At 51.2% G+C, this 18,225-nt stretch overlaps 1 protein-coding gene across 1 annotated transcript; it reads left to right on the forward strand.

The window, feature by feature from the left end:
• Positions 1–1,260: 1,260 nt before the first annotated feature.
• On the forward strand, positions 1,261–17,494 carry NPS2 (NRPS; the record flags this gene model as incomplete). The annotated part of the gene is made up of 3 exons (XM_049394833.1): positions 1,261–1,923; positions 1,974–17,306; positions 17,360–17,494. 3 exons carry the CDS (start codon positions 1,261–1,263, stop codon positions 17,492–17,494), a joined length of 16,131 nt encoding a protein of 5,376 aa, XP_049258697.1.
• Between the last annotated feature and the right edge of the window lie 731 nt (positions 17,495–18,225).

The raw sequence follows: 18,225 nt of genomic DNA on the forward strand, positions 1-18,225 counted from the left end.
ATAGATGGCCGCCCTGCAACATGTTCATGCACCAGAGGGGCGGCGACAACCAGAGACTGTCTGAGCATCTACAGAGGCCGCATGTGAAAGGCCTAGCATATATACTCTGTCATCGGGCTGCGGCAGGTGAGTTCACAGTGGGCAGTCGGGTGACAGCCTGACGGATGCGTGCAGCGTGCATCCCTAGCAGCAGTTGTAGGGCTGGGCTAGCGGCGACGTGAAGCCAGGTCAGGGGTAGACTGCCTGCTGCTGCATCTGATAATTTCTGCTCAAGGGATGACCCGCCTGGCATGTCACGCAAGCACGGGATTTTCGGCGGCATGCCCGGCCGCGTCTTCCCCACCAAGCAGCGGCACAGCTCCGAGGTCGCGTCCACCACCACGTTGCGACAGAATCTTGCGCACGACGCGTTTGCGCTTGACAAACTGATTCTGCTCCATAGCGTGGGGCGATAGCAAAGAGGCTATGGAACAACGACGCCCAACCAGCCACCGCGACGGCCTTGTCGTCATCGGAGACGCGCCCACGCCTTTACGTCCACCACTTCACGCTACTACTCCGGACTAGCATGATTGAGGTGGAGCTTCGGTTTTCAGTCTCGATTTAGTCTTGTCTCGAACAGTTTTGCTCCCGTTTTCGCCCACTTGCAAAGCCGCCGCCAAACGCGTCTGATTTACTGTATCAGATCTTACGCGCCGCTTGTCGAATGACACGTCCACTTGTCACTCAACCAGGATGTATGACGCTGCATCTACGGACAACGCGCTCAACATCACGGAGTCGCGACACCAGAAATCATCGGATCAGTGCACGCCCCAGCTTGGATTTTCTCGACTTTTGATTCTAGCACTATTCGACCATTTGGAATTCGGCGACCGCGATACGTTCTTGGAGGTCGCTTCTTGAAGGTTGCTTGCTGCCTGCTTGCTTACACCGGAGCACTGCACACTCCGTCGTCAAGTGTCGAACGCGCTACCCAAGTACAGAGTGCTGGAACCCGTTCTCACGTGCGCCACCCCTGTGTGTACTGGTCTCAAGGTACTTGAAGACCTTCGACCAATCATCGTGCCTCAGTTTCTCATCATCGAAACCTGCGATCAAGCATCGCATTCTGCAGATTCCCGTCCAGCAATATCGAGTGCATTTTTTGCAATTCTTTCTTCGGGAAATTCATGGACGTATCGCTAGGGACGACATAGACTCGAATGTTCTACCAGTAACCGTTGCCATCGGTCGACATATCTAACAATTTAACGCAAGATGATTCAAGAAAGCGGCGGGAACCAACGACTGTCGGTACTTAATCAGCGGCCCTCGATCTTGAGCGGGCCAGACCTTCTCCACGAGCTTGTACGTCCACTTGATCACGATGCAACTGCTATCGATTTCCTGGAATATGGATCGAAAAGGCGGAAGTTCTCCTACAAGGACTTGCATAGTCTGAGCGATGCCCTGGCTGGCAGTATCACAGAAAGACTGGCAAAGCTCGAAAGTGCCTCGCCTGTCGTTCCGGTCTTCCTACCACAGTCCCCAGAACTGTATATCGTTCTTTTGGCCATCTTGAAGGCGGGAAAGGCATTCTGTCCTCTTAATCTCGATACACCTACACAGCGGCTGAAGTTTATCCTCGATGATATTTCCGCCGACCTGCTCATCACATCTTCGACTCTAGATGAGCGGATACGAGCAGCGATCAATATCGATGTAATCTCGGTTGACAAAGAAATCTGCGACCGCAAGGACCAGCCTATAATCGATTTGCGGCGACCAAACACCAAGGATCTGGCCTATGTACTATACACCTCCGGCTCTACCGGGAAGCCAAAAGCTGTCAGCGTAACTCATCATGCAGTTACCCAGAGTCTACTGGCTCACGACCGCCACATTCCCGACTTCGCCCGTTTTCTTCAATTTGCAGCCCCTGTAAGTGCACATGCAGAATAAGCGCTCTTTCTCTACTAATGTATTGTAAGACGTTTGATGTTTCCATTTTTGAGATATTCTTTCCCTGGTTCCGAGGGCGAACCTTGGTGAGCAGCACACGTGCCCACATGCTCGATGACCTTCCAGGAGCCATCAACAATCTAGAGGTCGATGCAGCTGAACTTACGCCAACAGTCGTGAGCAACCTTCTTCAAGGCAGGTCCAGCGTGCCCGGACTCAAACTGTTACTTACCATCGGTGAGATGCTCACCCAACACGTCATTGATGAGTATGGTGGCGACGAAACGAAGGAAAGTATGCTATGGGCCATGTACGGGCCGACTGAAGCCTCGATCCACTGCACGCTGCAGCCACAGTTCTCGACACATTCGTCAACTAGCATCATAGGTCGTCCCTTGGATACTGTTTCGGCTTTCATAATCACGCCCATGAATGAAGAACGACCATCGGCCGACATCGAGATACTGAGTTCCGGAGAAGTTGGTGAACTAGCCATTGGAGGACCCCAGGTTGCCGAAGAATATTTAAACCGCCCAGATCTCACTTCTGCATCGTTCATCGAACATCCGGAACATGGTCGCTTATATCGTACCGGCGATCGCGCAAGAATCAACCGCCACGGCGTCTTGGAATGCTTGGGTCGTGTCGTTGCTGGTCAAGTAAAGCTTCGAGGGCAACGGGTTGAGCTCGGCGAAATTGAACAAGCTATCATGAGGATACAGAGCTGTCGGACAGCAACCGTAATCATTGTCGAAGAGTCTTTGGTTGCCTTTTGCGCTGCCGACTCGAGCGAAGTCACCCGCGCAGATGTCCTCGCTACCTGTAACCAATGGCTTCCGGCATTGATGATTCCATCACACGTATACTTCATCGATACAATGCCGCAGTTACCGTCGGGAAAGATTGACAAAGACTCTCTTGCAAAAACACATCTTCACAAGACTAACTCTACTGGACTGTCCACGTCTACCACCATATCCCCAGGCGATCATGTGAGCCAATCAGTCCTGGAAACCGTTGGTCGTCACATCTCTCAAGACCTTGGATCAGATACCAACCTTAGCTCTGCTGGCCTGGATTCCCTTCGAGCTATTCGCATAGCGTCTGCGCTACGTCGACAAGGATTCGTCCTAGGAGCCATGGAAGTACTTTCTGCGAGAACGTTGAGCGATCTCGTTGCGATATGTAGAGGTTCTACACAAAGCGCTAATCGGCATAATCCGACGTATCACTCTGCGAAGATGACCGGCATCGTAGAGATCCCTCAGCTCAAGCGATGGAAGAATGATATTGCATCCGTGATACCCTGTACTCCATTGCAGGAAGCCATGCTTGCGGAGACGATATCCAGGCCTACTGCCTACTGCAACTGGATCGAAGTTGAGCTATCAGTTGCGCGGACGTGTGAAGATATCCGAAACGCCCTCGACTACTTGGCCAGTAAGAGCGAGATCCTGCGTACCGGCTTCGTTGCGGCATCACAGCACGCAGGAACGTTCTCGCAGATTATTTGGAGAGCATTACTGCCATCACAGATTCAGGAAGTTGATGTCTTTTCAAGGTCTTACTCAATGAGCTCCGATGAAGACTTTCTTCGTCCCTTCCACGTACAAGTTATGTCGATATCTACACGGCCTCGTCTCTTGTTCCGCATACATCATGCACTGTACGATGGCTGGTCATTCGATCTATTGCTCCACGATCTCGACACACGGTTGCGTGGAGAGGAGACAGTATCGCGGCCACAATTTCGTGATGTAGTCCAGTACTTCACTGAACTCAGACCGGAGGATCAAGAAGTACCCAAGAGCTACTGGAGTAGTCTCCTCAATGGCTACCTTCCGGTGGCCCTCCCTAATTACCATGGAAAGCTCGTTCGCGACCCGACGACACATCACTTTTCGGGCCGTTCTGCTATCAACAGATCCAGACTATTCCAGCGAGCTCAGGAGATGGCTGTCAACCCCCAGGTTTATTTCCAGGCGGCTACTTCGTACATACTCAGCCTTTATAGCGGCACAAACGATATAGTTCTTGGAAACGTTACCTCAGGGCGGACCATTCCCATCGCTGGTGTTGAGGATGTTATCGGCCCATGCATCGCAACCGTCCCTTTCCGCATAAATCTCAGTAAAACGCTCGACATTCATGATCTATTGCGTACGACCCAAGCATTGAATAGAGAATGTCTGAGCCACAGCACCCTTCCTTTCCGGGACATAGTGAAGGCGGGAAATATCCCACCTGGGACACGACTCTTCGACGTTCTGTTTGTATGGCAACAGTCAATCATCTCCGACTCAAGCTCGTCGCTCGCTTCAAGAGTCATCGATAGCGCGGACGATCTGGAATTTAGGCTTACGCTGGAATTCGAGCCGCGCGAAGACAACATATTTTTCCACGCTACCTACGACGCCTCAACTATACCGGAGCATCAGATCAAGTATCTCTCTCGTCAGATCGACGAGATAGTGAATCTGCTCTTATCGAATGCCAACCATGGCATCGATGCCATGAAACGATGCTTCACCACGCCTTCCTTGTCAATTGCCAACCCCACGCCTCGACAGCAAACGATAGAGCATGGTCCTGCCCATGCGGTAGAACAATGGGCCCTGAAGGATCCGCGAAGGTCAGCTCTCAAATTTGCTCGCGTCAGACGTGGTGTCGTGGAAGTAGAAGAGGTGGCGACCTATGGTCTGCTCAACACACGCGCTAACCAATTTGCCCGTGTCCTCGCCGATCACGGCGTAGGCGACGATCAATTGGTTTGCATAATGATGGAAAAGTCCATTGATCTTTACATCTGTATCCTTGCTGTGCTCAAGCTTGGTTGCGGATATCTACCGATAGTCCCTGATACGCCGATCGACAGAGTCAGAAGCATCCTGGACGACGCGCAAGTAACGGTATGCGTTTCCGACACAACAACTGCAACAGGCATTCGAAATCATCTTCTCGTCGATATAATTGAGTTCAACACCCATCATCTTGCGAAACAATTTGATCAGAACCTGGACGTGCCATATAGCGGACAGCATCTCGCCTATGCTGTATTCACTTCCGGCAGCACTGGAGCGCCCAAGGGAGTTCTCGTTACCCAGGATAATCTCATGAGTAACTTGCAGTACCTTTCAACTATATACCCCGTTCATGCAGGCTCATGTTTGCTTCAGTCTTGCTCGCAAGCATTTGATGTCAGTGTTTTCGAGATTTTCTTCTCATGGCATGTTGGTATATGCCTATGCACGGCAACGAAAGACGACTTGTTTCACGACTTTGAGGCCGCCATCAACTGTCTGGGCGTCACACATCTAAGTTTGACGCCAACAGTTGCAGCATTGGTAGATCCAGTGAATGTTCCGAAAGTCGAATTCCTGGTGACTGCTGGAGAAGCTTTGACGGAACATGTTCGAAGAAGGTGGGCAGGCAAAGGCTTGTACCAAGGCTACGGTCCTTCTGAGACCACAAATATATGCACTGTACGGGCGGCGGTAACTCCGGATGATCTCATCAACAACATCGGTGTGCCTTTCGATAACACTTCAGCCCTCGTGCTCGATCCCAAGAGCGAGGCAATTCTCCCCCTCGGTGCCGTAGGTGAGCTTTGTTTCGGAGGTTACCAGGTTTTCCGTGGCTATCTGAACCGACCAGAGCTGAATGCCGCCAAGATCATCAACCACTCCACCCATGGCAGGATATACCGGTCAGGCGATACAGGTATACTACTCCCGGATGGTTCCATACTTTCCAAAGGCCGTATGGATGATCAAGTCAAAATCCGTGGTCAGCGTGTCGAACTCGGTGAGATAACGTCAGTGATGCTCGATCATCAGGCAGTGCAAGACTGCGTCACCCTTCTCCTACCGCGTTCCGACGATACTCAAACGCTGGTAGTGTTCTGGGTACCCAACGGAGCTGCATCTGACTCCTTCCAATGTTTGACGCCTATGGAGTTTGAATCGGTGATATCGGATCTGTCTGATCTGCTATCGCGTCGCCTGCCTTCGTACATGGTTCCCTCGCATCTCGTTCCCGTTTCGCGCCTTCCCATGACAATGCAAGCCAAGATCGACAAGGCTCTCCTTCAACGCACATTCTGGGACTTAGCGGAAGAAGAACAGGTCGCCTTGCAATGGACGCAGGATGATGCAAAGGCGGAGGTCTTCTCGCCATGGGAGAAAGCCGTGGCCGAGGTTCTTTCATCCACACTGAACACCTCACCGGAAGGAATACAGCGGACGTCGTCATTCTTCAGCCTGGGTCTAGATTCGGTTTCAGCTATACGCTTCTGCAACGGACTTCGAAAACAAGACTTGGGTGACTTCTCCATCTCTACAGTGTTGAAGAACGCTTCAATCGCTCGTCTCGCATCTGTCTATTTACTGCATTCGCGCCCTTCGACTCGAGAAACGACCAGGCCTAATACCGTCAGCCTAGACAAGTTCTTGAGCTCAGAAGAAGTGTCTCGTGTTCTTGCGCGTTACAATCAAAGCGAATCACAGGTGGCTAAGATCCTACCGTGCACACCACTTCAAGAGGCTATGCTTTCAAGCGGCCAGCCGTCCTCACATTCGGCGTACTGCAACATAATGCTTTTCGACGTCAAAGGAGACGTCTCCCGGTTGCAGGAGTCCTGGGAGAGTATGTTACGGCGACATGAGATCCTTCGCACATGTTTCGTTGCTACTGAAAACCCGTCATTCGCCTTCACGCAAGTTGTGCTACGCGATACCGACTTGAAATGGCATCACTACAGCACCCTGGATGGCCTACCGCCGCGTATAAACAGTGTTATTTCTGAACAAGTAGCAGCCGAAAGCCCTCCGATTCACCTCGCGTTGATACAAGACGAACGATCAACAAAGCTACTTTTTGGCTGCCATCATGCGCTCTACGACGGCATTGCTATCTCTACGCTCATTCAGGAAGTACAAGACACATATCACGGCATCAAAATTCCGCCACCGGTGTCTTACGATGTGTATCTGCAGTACATGCTACAGCAAGACTATGCAGAGGGCGACAACTATTGGGCCACTCTATTGAGCGGCTTTGAGCCTACAATCTTTCCCAGTCTTACCGGCAAAGACTTAAGAGCCCAAGGAAACCCTGCATCTTCATCGAAATGTCTACAACTACCACTCTCCACCATACGCACAGCATGTCAAGACATGTCGCTGTCATTACTATCGGTAGTGCACGCGGCTTGGGCCAAGCTTCTGCACTTCTATACGGGTGAAAACGACATTTGCTTCGGAAACGTCGTTAATGGACGCAATATCTCCGGAGACGACCTTGATCGCATCGTTGCTCCTTGCTTCAACACCCTACCCGTCCGCATCATTCTCGATCCTCAGCAAAATAATGCCGCTTTGATGCGCCTAGCCCATTCTATTAGCATCGAGTCGCTAGCTCATCAGTTGACACCGCTCCGTCGCATACAAGGCACTGCACTCCGGGAAGGCGGCCGTCTTTTTGACAGTTTGGTGATACTCCAGCAGCCGAAAACAACTTTGGACTCTACTATCTGGACACTCGAACAAGATCTGGGTGACATGGATCTACCCATCGTATGCGAGCTTATTCAAGATCCGGTCCGGAATACTCTAGAGTTATCGCTGCACTACCAGACATCACTGTTGTCTGAGAGGGAAGCTCGGCTGGTCATGGAAACATTTGACACCTGCATCTCATCGTTGCTTGCATTCCCGAGAATGAGTTCTTCCGACATAAGCACACTGCCAGCTCACCTTCGAGCAGAGTCCAACATGGGTTATGAGCAATGCCAAACCGACGCGGTCTTGCTACATTCAGGTTTCGAGCGCATAGCGGCAATGCACCCTGACCGTATCGCCTTGGAATATTTGCTTCCAGATCGTGGCAAGACAGTTTGGTCTTTCGCGACTTTAAATGAAAAAGCCAACTCTGTTGCACACGCGCTCATTAGGCAAGGGGTTGGTCCAGATGATATCGTCCCTATTCATATGCTGAAGGGCCCTTGTTTCTATGCAAGCATTCTAGGAGTTATGAAAGCTGGGGCTGCTTTTGCACCAGTATATCCAGGACTGCCCGAAGCACGCAGACGGATTATGTTCCAAGAGTTGAAGCCAAAGCTTGTGCTTTGCTCGGATGCCTCGACACTGCCCGATCATTTAATCGAAGCGAGGATTGTCAATGCTGAAGCAATACCATCTGTGCCGCATCATAATCCTGTCATTGACGGCCTCTCGGACACAAATTTAGCGTATTGTTTGTTCACCTCTGGCTCTACAGGCGTACCGAAAGCGGTCAGCATGGAACATCGCGCTCCTGTCCAAACCATCGCAAGCTCAGATTCCCGTATTCCCTGGAACCCTTCTTCACGACTGCTACAATATGCGGCTGTAACTTTCGATATGTGCTACTACGACTGTTTCTTGGCTTGGACCCATGGGTTCACGCTCTGTGCCACTGACCAGAATGACTTGTTGAACGACCTACCGAAAGTCATCAACTCTTTGCAGGTCACCTTGCTCGACCTGACGCCTTCAGTAGCGGTTTCTCTCAAAAGATCTGATATACCGAGCGTCAAGTGGTTGTACTGCATCGGAGAAGCCATGGCACACGCTATCGTCAAGGAGTGGGGCGATTCATGCGTCAACTCGTACGGGCCTACTGAAGCTGCATTCTGTACGACAATAAGCCCTGTTTCAGAAAAGGGTCGTGTTTCAATTATCGGCAAACCCTTCCCAAGCACATCCTTCGCAATCTTCTCGGCAAGAGGTAAATCGATTTTGCCTGTGCTGAGCACCGGCGAACTATACATTGGAGGCGCACAACTCGCACGAGGCTACCTCGGCAATCCCGATCTGACAAGCGAACGATTTGTCATTTGGGGTGGGCAACGCTTTTATAAGAGTGGAGACCTGGCGAGGATGCTCAGTGACGGCAGTTTCGAATTCGTAGGACGCACGGACGATCAGGTCAAGATACGCGGGCTTAGGATAGAACTCGGCGAGATCAACCATGTCCTCCAGAATGCTCATCCAGATGTCGCGTTTGTCACTACACAGATCTTGAAAAAGCAGGAGACAGACAGGGACCAACTCGTGGCATTCTTGATTACGCATAGCAAGGTCGAAGAGAGCAAGCTCAAAACGATTGCAAGCAGCCGGCTACCGTCGTACATGGTACCCCAGTTCTTTGTCTTCGTCGACGAGATTCCGAGATCAATGGCTGGGAAAATTGACAAGAGAGCGTTGACAAGCATATTCCGAGAACACATCGGCACCGAGTTGCTAACTAATGGGTTTCAGCATGGCTCAGGTCATCAATGGACACAAGTTGAAACCGAGGTGAGGGACGTTTTTGCGCGACTGTCTGATGCTTCGCAAAAAGAGATCACACCAACAACCTCCATTTACCAGCTCGGTCTTGACAGCATCAGCGCAGTTCAAATCGCTGCAGCACTTCGGAAGCAGGGTTACTCCGTGAGGGCTGCCGATGTCCTGAATCACACCACATGCGCCGATCTTGCCGAGTTCATTGGCCAGGCGAAGGCATCGGATGCGTTTGCACTTCCGCATTTCAACTTTAGTGCTTTTGAAGGCAAGCACAAGGTGGGGATACTAAGCGACCATAGCATCTATGATGGGGATGTCGTAGCCGTTCGCCCTTGCACTCCACTCCAGAAGGGCATGATATCGCAATTCCTCGCGACAGAAGGAGCTGTGTATATGAATCACATCCGTATGCAGCTGGAAGTGGATACAGACCTCGAAAGGCTCAAGAAAGCGTGGGACATGACGAGAGAACGCCATAGTACATTGCGCAGCGGATTCGCTCAGATCAAAGATCCGCTTCACGCCTTCGCGATGATTGAGTATACTCCAACTTCGACAAATCTGCCATGGTCTACCACCTCAAGCACTACATCTGACCCGATCGATGAATGGCTCAAAGGATTACAACGTGCATTCTTGCAAGATTTACATTTACCTCCTTGGTCACTACGCATCGTCCAAGAAGAGGGTCACTTCGCTCTTGATCTGGCCATGTTTCATGCTCTCTTCGATGCCCAAAGTCTTCAGTCCATCTTAAATGATGTTACTGCTGCATATGAGGGCCGCGGTTTATCGCCGCCTACATCTATCGACACAACCATTAGTAGCATTATACAGCTCAGCGCTACAAGCACCGAAGACGGAGAAGCAGTATGGAATGAGATTGGGAAGGCTGCAAGTCCATGTCGCTTTCCCAATCTCACACCTTTAAGATATGATCCAAGCTCCCCATCCGTTTGCACTCGTCAATCCACGAAACTGCTTCATGTTCTCGAGGATGGCTGTCGAAATGCCAACATCACTATGCAAGCTGCAGGTATCGCGAGTTGGCTTTCATTGTTGAGTTCTTACACTGGAGAAAGCTCGGTAACATGCGGCGTCGTCTTATCCGGCCGAACCTTTGACGGAGCTGAGGATGTCGTCTTTCCATGTATCAACACAGTACCCGTGGCATGCACTGTTTCAAAAGACATGGCTGCGACTCTTACTAACATCATGGCGTTGAACACCCAAATCCAGCAATATCAATTCACGCCACTCAACAAGATCCAGAGACTTATGGGCTTTCCCAACGAAGCATTATTCGACACAATTTTCGCTTACCAGAAGCTGCCTAGTCGTACAGAACCTAGCCGTTTGTGGAGAGTTGTTGAAGAGAATGCGGCTATTGAGTACCCGATCTCGATCGAACTGGAACCAATGGAAGGGTACTTGGAGTACCGCCTTACTTTCTTGCCTCATATCGTACCAAAGGAGCAGGCCGCTCTGATCCTCGAGCAGCTAGATCACCTGATGGAAAGCTATACGTCAAGCACCAGTGCGATTGAGGCGCACTTCTCCGAACAACTATACTCTATCACACCTGCTCAAGAACCCGAACTGCCATCAGATGTTAGGTTACTCCACGAGCTGGTCGAGAGCACTGCGACGAAGTACCCGAGGCGCGTCGCGTTTGAGTTCGTTTGCGGGAACGATCAGGGCTCACGTACTATTGAGCAATGGACGTATGCTGAGCTAGATGCTGAGGGGAACAGAATTGCTCACCTTATCACTGCGCATGGTGTGCAGCCTGGGAGTCTGGTTGGTGTGTGTTTCGACAAATGTCCTGAAGCATCTTTCGCCATGCTGGGAATATTGAAGGCTGGCTGCGCTTATGTCGCTATCGACCCTGGTGCGCCTGGTGCACGCCAGGCTTTCATCGTTGAAGACTCGCGCGCTCAAGCTGTTTTATCTCTATCTTCTCAAGCTGATCAGTTTGAGGGCAGCGTTAGTGTGCCAATACTGAAGCTTGATGAGATCGACTGGCGTTCACTACCAGGATCTTCGCTTTTGCGCAACGACCGGATCAGTTCCCAGGATCGTAGCTACTGCTTGTACACTTCTGGTACTACAGGTACACCAAAAGGCTGCGAGCTGACTCATGAGAACGCTGTGCAGGCGCTTCTTGCTTTCCAGCGCTTGTTTACCGGACATTGGGATACAGAGTCGCGATGGCTTCAGTTCGCGTCATTCCACTTCGATGTTTCAGTTCTTGAGCAGTACTGGAGTTGGTCGGTCGGCATATGCGTCGTTTCAGCACCTCGGGATCTCATCTTTGAAGATCTAGCAAAGACCATCTCTGATCTCAATATCACGCATATCGATCTGACGCCCAGTCTCGCCCAAATTCTCCATCCGGATGACGTACCCAGTCTTTGTAAGGGCGTCTTCATCACCGGTGGCGAAAGCCTGAAACAAGAAATTCTCGACGTGTGGGGTCCAAAAGGCGTAATCTACAACGGTTATGGGCCAACCGAGGCAACGATAGGATGCACCATGTTCCCGCGCGTTCCAGCCAATGGAAGACCCTCCAATATCGGCCCTCAGTTTGACAATGTGGGGTCTTTGGTTCTTCATCCCGGGGATGAAGTGCCTGTCCTACGAGGCGGCGTAGGCGAACTCTGTGTTTCAGGAAAACTTGTTGGCAGAGGCTACCTCAATCGCCCAGAGCTAACTGCAGAGCGCTTCCCTCACCTCGAACGTTTAGGTGCGCGTGTGTATCGGACCGGTGATCTCGTTAGAATCCTACACGATGACACATTCCAATTCCTTGGGCGAGCAGATGATCAGGTCAAATTGCGTGGCCAACGCCTCGAGGTAGCCGAGATCAACTCCGTCATCAAGCAGTCCAGCTCAGCGATCTCTGATGTTGCAACGCTAGTACTGAAGCACCCAAAGCAGCAAAAAGAGCAACTGGTTGCCTTCCTTGTGTGTGGCAAACTCTCCAGGGCACAACCTCAGGTACAGCTAAGCGACGTTGAGGCGATGGGCATCGCGAAGGAAGCCTGTCATGAAAAACTACCTCCATACATGATTCCCACGCACTTCGTTCCTCTCTCTACGATGCCATTGAACATCAATAACAAGGCGGATGCCAAAAAGCTCAAGCAGCTTTACGACGCACTTTCCTCTGGCGATCTGCAGGCAATATCAGCCACTTCAAACGAGAAAGACGAAGTTTGGTCGGAGCATGAGAAGAAACTTTGTCAAGTACTCTCTCAAGCTCTGGGTGTTAGCGAACAATCTATCAGTAAGGATGCTAGCTGCTTCGAGATGGGCATGGACTCGATCTCCGTCATCGGTATATCGCACACACTCAAGCAGTCAGGCTTCGCAAGTGCTACTGCATCTGTAGTAATGCGATGCCCGACTATTCGACGTCTCGCCAAAGCCTTGGAAGCTGGAGGCCCCACAGATGAGGCTCATGGATCTATCCTCGCAGCACAACAAGCTATTCACGCAGTGCAGCACCGCTACAAACGGTCTGTCGCACAATCACTCTCTATCGAATCCAGCGTTATCGATGTCGTCGCGCCATGTACTCCTTTGCAACAAGGCATGATTGCGAGATCTCTGGAGAGCGAGAACGGACTCTATTTCAACACTTTCCGTTTCAAGCTACATGACAGCATCGATGAACGAAGACTTGACGCCGCATGGACCAAGGTGTACGCTTCAATTTCCATACTTCGTACGGTCTTTGTCAACACAGAGGAAGGTCACGTGCAGGCAGTTCTCCGTGCTCCTGCCTACACTGGAATGATACACACTCCAGCCAAAGAACACCACCTTGCCAAAAGCTTGGAATTGTTGAGACAACGCTGGCTAGGGCTCAATCAACCCGACTTTACCCGCCCTTTCGAGATACATCTCATCACCACACCAACGCAGAAGCTGCTGTCTGTTCATATCTTCCATGGACTCTACGATGGCAACAGCATCGAACTCATCTTCCGGGCCGTCTGGGACGTCTACAACAATAGGGATCTACAATTGCACGCACCTGCCTTCCATACTGCACTTGCTCACGGTCCGCTCAGCATCCCTCACGGGGCGAAGGAGTTTTGGCAGAACCATCTAGATAAGCAAACCCTTCATTTACCCACCATTTCCGGCGAGGCTAGTCAAGAAGCTGTAGTTATTACACGTACACTGCCTGGGTTGACCGGCTTTGACTCTGTGCGACGCCAACTTAATGTTACATCACAAGCTATTGCCCAGGCTTGCTGGCTCAGCGTACTTTGCGAGCACGTCCAAGGAGGCGTAACGGCTGGAATGGTCGTCTCTGGACGCAGTATCGATCTTGAAGGTGCAGATCGCATCATAGGGCCAATGTTCAACACCATCCCCTATCAGCATTGCGCTCAGCGTGGCGAATCTTGGTCATCGGCAATCAAACGAGTGCACGATTTTAACGTCGGAGCTCATCCTCATCAGCACACTCCACTGAGACAAATCATGAAGTGGTGCAAAAGAACTCCGAGCCAGCCTCTCTTCGACAATCTCTTCGCGTACCAGATCGCACAGGGAGGTGACGGATGGGCAAAAAACGATGCTTGGGAGATCCTAGACACTGAAACTGTTGCTGACTACCCACTGGCTCTCGAGGTTGAGCAACGGAGGGGTGATGTGTTCAAGTTGACATTGGTTAGTCAAGATCATGTCGCACATGAGTGTTTGGCGAATGAGCTTCTTGATCGGTTCGAAGAAGCATTGCGACAGGTCTTAGTAGATCCGTCTACTATTCCTGCGGTAACCTTTGAAGATCGAGCGATGCAGAACGGTATACTATCCGCAAATGGAAAGATCAGCAACGGCGACAAGACGAGCGATTTTGAATGGACGAGCGATGCCATCAAGATCAAAGAGGAGACTGCTCAACTATCGGGTCTTGAATATTCGAGCATCAACGAAAACACCTCCATCTTTGAACTTGGACTCGACAGTATTGACGCCATCAAGTTATCATCCAAGCTCAAGAAGCGCGGAGTGAACATTCCCGTAAGCGGCATCATGCGCGGGCTGACCATTGCGAAAATGGTACAACTCATCTCGCCCACGGAAACGTCAACTGAAGCGACTCTTCAGCCAAACCTTGACGCCTACAAAAGATCAGTGAAGAGGCATCTCGAACAGCATGCGTTCAACAACACCGATGTTGAGAAAGTTTTACCCTTGACACCCTTGCAAGAAGCTATGGTGGCTGAGATGATTGCGTCAGACTACACAAGATACTACAACCATGATGTACTCGAACTGGATCCCAATACAGACGTCAAAAAGCTCCAAGAGGCCTGGACAACAGTCGTCGCTGCGTCACCAATCCTACGGACTGGCTTCGTAGAGGTAGATGACCCGGAACTCGACGATTCTTTCGTACAGGTCGTCCACAAACAACATCATGACTTCTGGACGCATGTCGAATCAGAGGGCAGGCCCGAATTTGCCTCAATCTTCCGTAAACTTCGACATGATTCCCTACAGAATTCGCTTTCGACACCCCGCTTCCACCTTGGCTTCGTGGAGACATCTGGCCAGCGTTACCTTATTATCTCCATTGCTCATGCTCTATACGATGGATGGTCTCTTGGATTACTGCATTCCGATGTGCAACGAGCTTATAACAATCAATTCACCTCTCGACCAAGCTACGAGGCTTCTCTGATCAACATCGTCACAACGTCCGTATCTGCTTCCGCAGGCTTTTGGCAAGATTATCTCTCGGGAGCCATTACAAGCTCTTTTCCCCGACGAACAAACATCTCTAGCGAAACTGGCAGTCATGTTCATCGCCACGAACGAAACAGCGCAGTGGTACTAGATGAGCTCCAGACGTTCGCAAGAAGGCGTAATGTGTCATTACAGACTATCGGCCAAACCGTCTTTGCTCTCGTTACTTCTATCTACACCAACAGTCTGGATGTCACCTTCGGCTCTGTACTATCCGGAAGAGACGACGAGGAGCGATCTCAACTAATGTTTCCCACTATGAACACGATCGCGATACGGTCAGTCCTGCACGGATCTGGAGGAGACATGTTGCATTACATGCAAGACAACTTCACAAACATCAAGCAGTGGCAACACTACCCACTTCGGAAAGCCCTCTCGGCAGCCGGTGTTGATGGAAGACTGTTCGAAAGTCTATTCATCTACCAGAAGGGCTTCGCGTCAGAGGAAGAGGAGGGACAGAGGCTCTACACCAGCATCGAGGGTCATAGTGACGTTGAGTATCCGGTGTGTGTAGAAATGGAGGTAATGGACAAGAGCTTGGTTTGGCGTTGCGCGGTGAAAGAGGAAGTATTTGACGAAGAGGCTTCAAAACAGCTCCTCGATCGAATGGACGACGTGCTTAGACACTTGATGGAACAGCCAGAGACATCTGTAATTGAGGTCACTACGAACGGCACATCAGTATGTGGTATGCCGGCTTTCAAGCAGAGACAAAGTCGTGCGACAAGCAGCCATGAGGCAGTTGACGACGAAGACGCTAGGGATCCACCAAGCACCGAAACAGCTCGCAAGATACGCGAGACTCTGGCCTTTGTGTCAAAGACACCCGAAGATGAGATGACGAGCGGCATGACAATATTTCACATGGGGCTGGACTCTATCAGCGCGATCAAGGTCTCTTCTCTTCTGCGCAAACAGGGCATTATCCTCGGCGTTGGTGAGATGCTCCGAGCTGGTACGATTGAACAGATGGCAAGTCTTGTGGATTCGCGCACCACACAGCAGCTGGAAACCAGTGCCAACCCTCATGAAGTGGTTCGGGAGGCTCTCAAAGATCTCGATAGATCACACATCCTAGACCGGGCTCATGTTGAAGATGCAAGGGTCGCCGAAATTCTACCAGTCACCGCCGGGCAGCTATACATGCTGTCGACGTGGCTGAATACCAAAGGCAGCAACTTCTACGCCGAGTTCACATACGCTATCCATGGAGGTATTGGTCTCAACGACCTCAACAACTCGTGGCAAGCCCTAGTTGCGACAAGTCCGATTCTGCGGTCCTCTTTCGTCACGACTGGCGATCATCAGATACCCTACGTAGCAGTCGTGTTGAAAGATCTCGAGAGCTCTATCACAGACATTACTGGCTGCACACACGACGAAATCCGCCAGCGCGTCCAGGCTACAACGACCATGCAGCCTTGGGCCCACCTCTTCGCTTCACAAACTTCCAACAGCTGGGCGTTGAAGCTGAAGATCCACCATGCATTGTACGATGGTGTCAGCTTACCTCTCTTGATGCAGAAACTGCAAACCATCTGCAACGGCGCTGAAGTCGCTCCGCCAGACAATGCACTTACCCAGATGGTCGCTAACGGATACGGGACATCGGAATTAGAGAAGAAGAAGAGCTTCTGGACTCGGTATCTCATGGACTTTGCCCAGAAGCTCTTGATGCAGCCTGCTGAGAGCCCCAAAACGAGGACACAGCTCTTCAAGCCAGCCTTGTTCGCAACGCCCAACCTGGAGGCAGCTGCGCGCCAACATGGTGTTTCAACGCAGTCCATCTTCCTCGCTGCGTACGCAAAGGTTCATGCTGCGAACACATCGGGCACTGCAGATGAGGACGTGATCATTGGTGTCTACCTGGCCAATCGCTCGCTGCCTATCAATGGCATTGCCTCGGCTGCTGTACCAACAGTCAATCTACTACCACTACGTGTCAGTAAGCCGCTCAAACGCCAGATGGCAGAGATGGCTGAGGATATCCAACGCGACCTGCAAGAGATCAGTGAGCCCATAAACGCTTCTGCTAGCCTCTTCGAGATCAGCGAATGGACGGGTGTCAAGGTTGATACTTTCGTAAATTTCTTATCTCTGCCGGATACCCCACAGGCGGAGGGAGAGACCAAGAGCAAGGACTCTATCATCATCGAACCGACTCAACAATGGCAGCAGCCGGTCAGTAGGGTGACCGAAGTGGAGGAGCACAGCTTGGAACCACCTGCTGAACTGGTGGACGAGTGTGTCAATGGCGCATATTTGGTGAGTTTACCTTTACGCGATATTGGGACGAGCAGGAACTAACAGATATGTAGCATGCTGTCGATATCGAGGCGACCATCCGCAATGGCGCCTTGGATGTAGGCGTCTTCGCACCAACGGCGATGTTGAGCCCTCACGCTGGCGAAGAGCTGATAAACGAGCTGAGGAGACAGCTCGAAGCGTTTTGAATATCTTTTGTTTTCTTTTTAGTTGTATCAGGTGTTCAACAGCACTAGGCGCCTGGTCGGTCTCTTTCTCCACTTTCGACGGCGTTCGGTTTGTTCCCTATATGGTTTTGGACCTTGATTCTTTGCCCCGGTGTATGTAGACTTTTCGCAACGAACTTCATTCAGCCAACCTACTTGCCTCCCTATTCACATCAAGCCCATGTACTTCGTATGCATGTGATCCGTGTCCCTGTAGGCTAGCTTTAGCTGCTAGTATCGTGTGGTAGCCAATTCGTGTGTGACGGCTGCGCAGGTTTGTTTTCGAAGCGGCGAGAAGGAGGGGGAAGCTGCGGAAGCTACAAGTCAGAGGTATAGCGGTTGGTCGCGCGGGAAGTGGAGAGGACGTGGCGGAGGAGGAAGCGGGTAGTTGGCGCTGCCATGGAGAGAGGAGTTGAGATGGCAGCGTGCGGTTTTTGAGGATTGGGTCTGGAGTCGCGCGTTAGTCGCAACGGGTTCGAACGTTTCGACGCGATTTCCATGCGGCTATGGTATATCTGAGTGATGTCGCGTGGTGTCTGGGAGTAAAGGAGGGACGCTCACAGGGTTATAGGTCAGTAAACACCACGACTAGTACGTAGAGCAGAATCATCTCTGACACTATGACGGGGTCGCTCAGGTACTCCAAGACCCCTTTGGCAATAGATGTTCTAGAGAGAGGTACTTGGATCGGCGTCGTTGGCCAGACGGACGTC

Source organism: Alternaria novae-zelandiae (genome assembly GCF_023758075.1).
Source record: "Alternaria novae-zelandiae strain BMP 2774 chromosome Unknown scaffold_2, whole genome shotgun sequence".
NCBI lineage: Eukaryota > Fungi > Ascomycota > Dothideomycetes > Pleosporales > Pleosporaceae > Alternaria > Alternaria novae-zelandiae.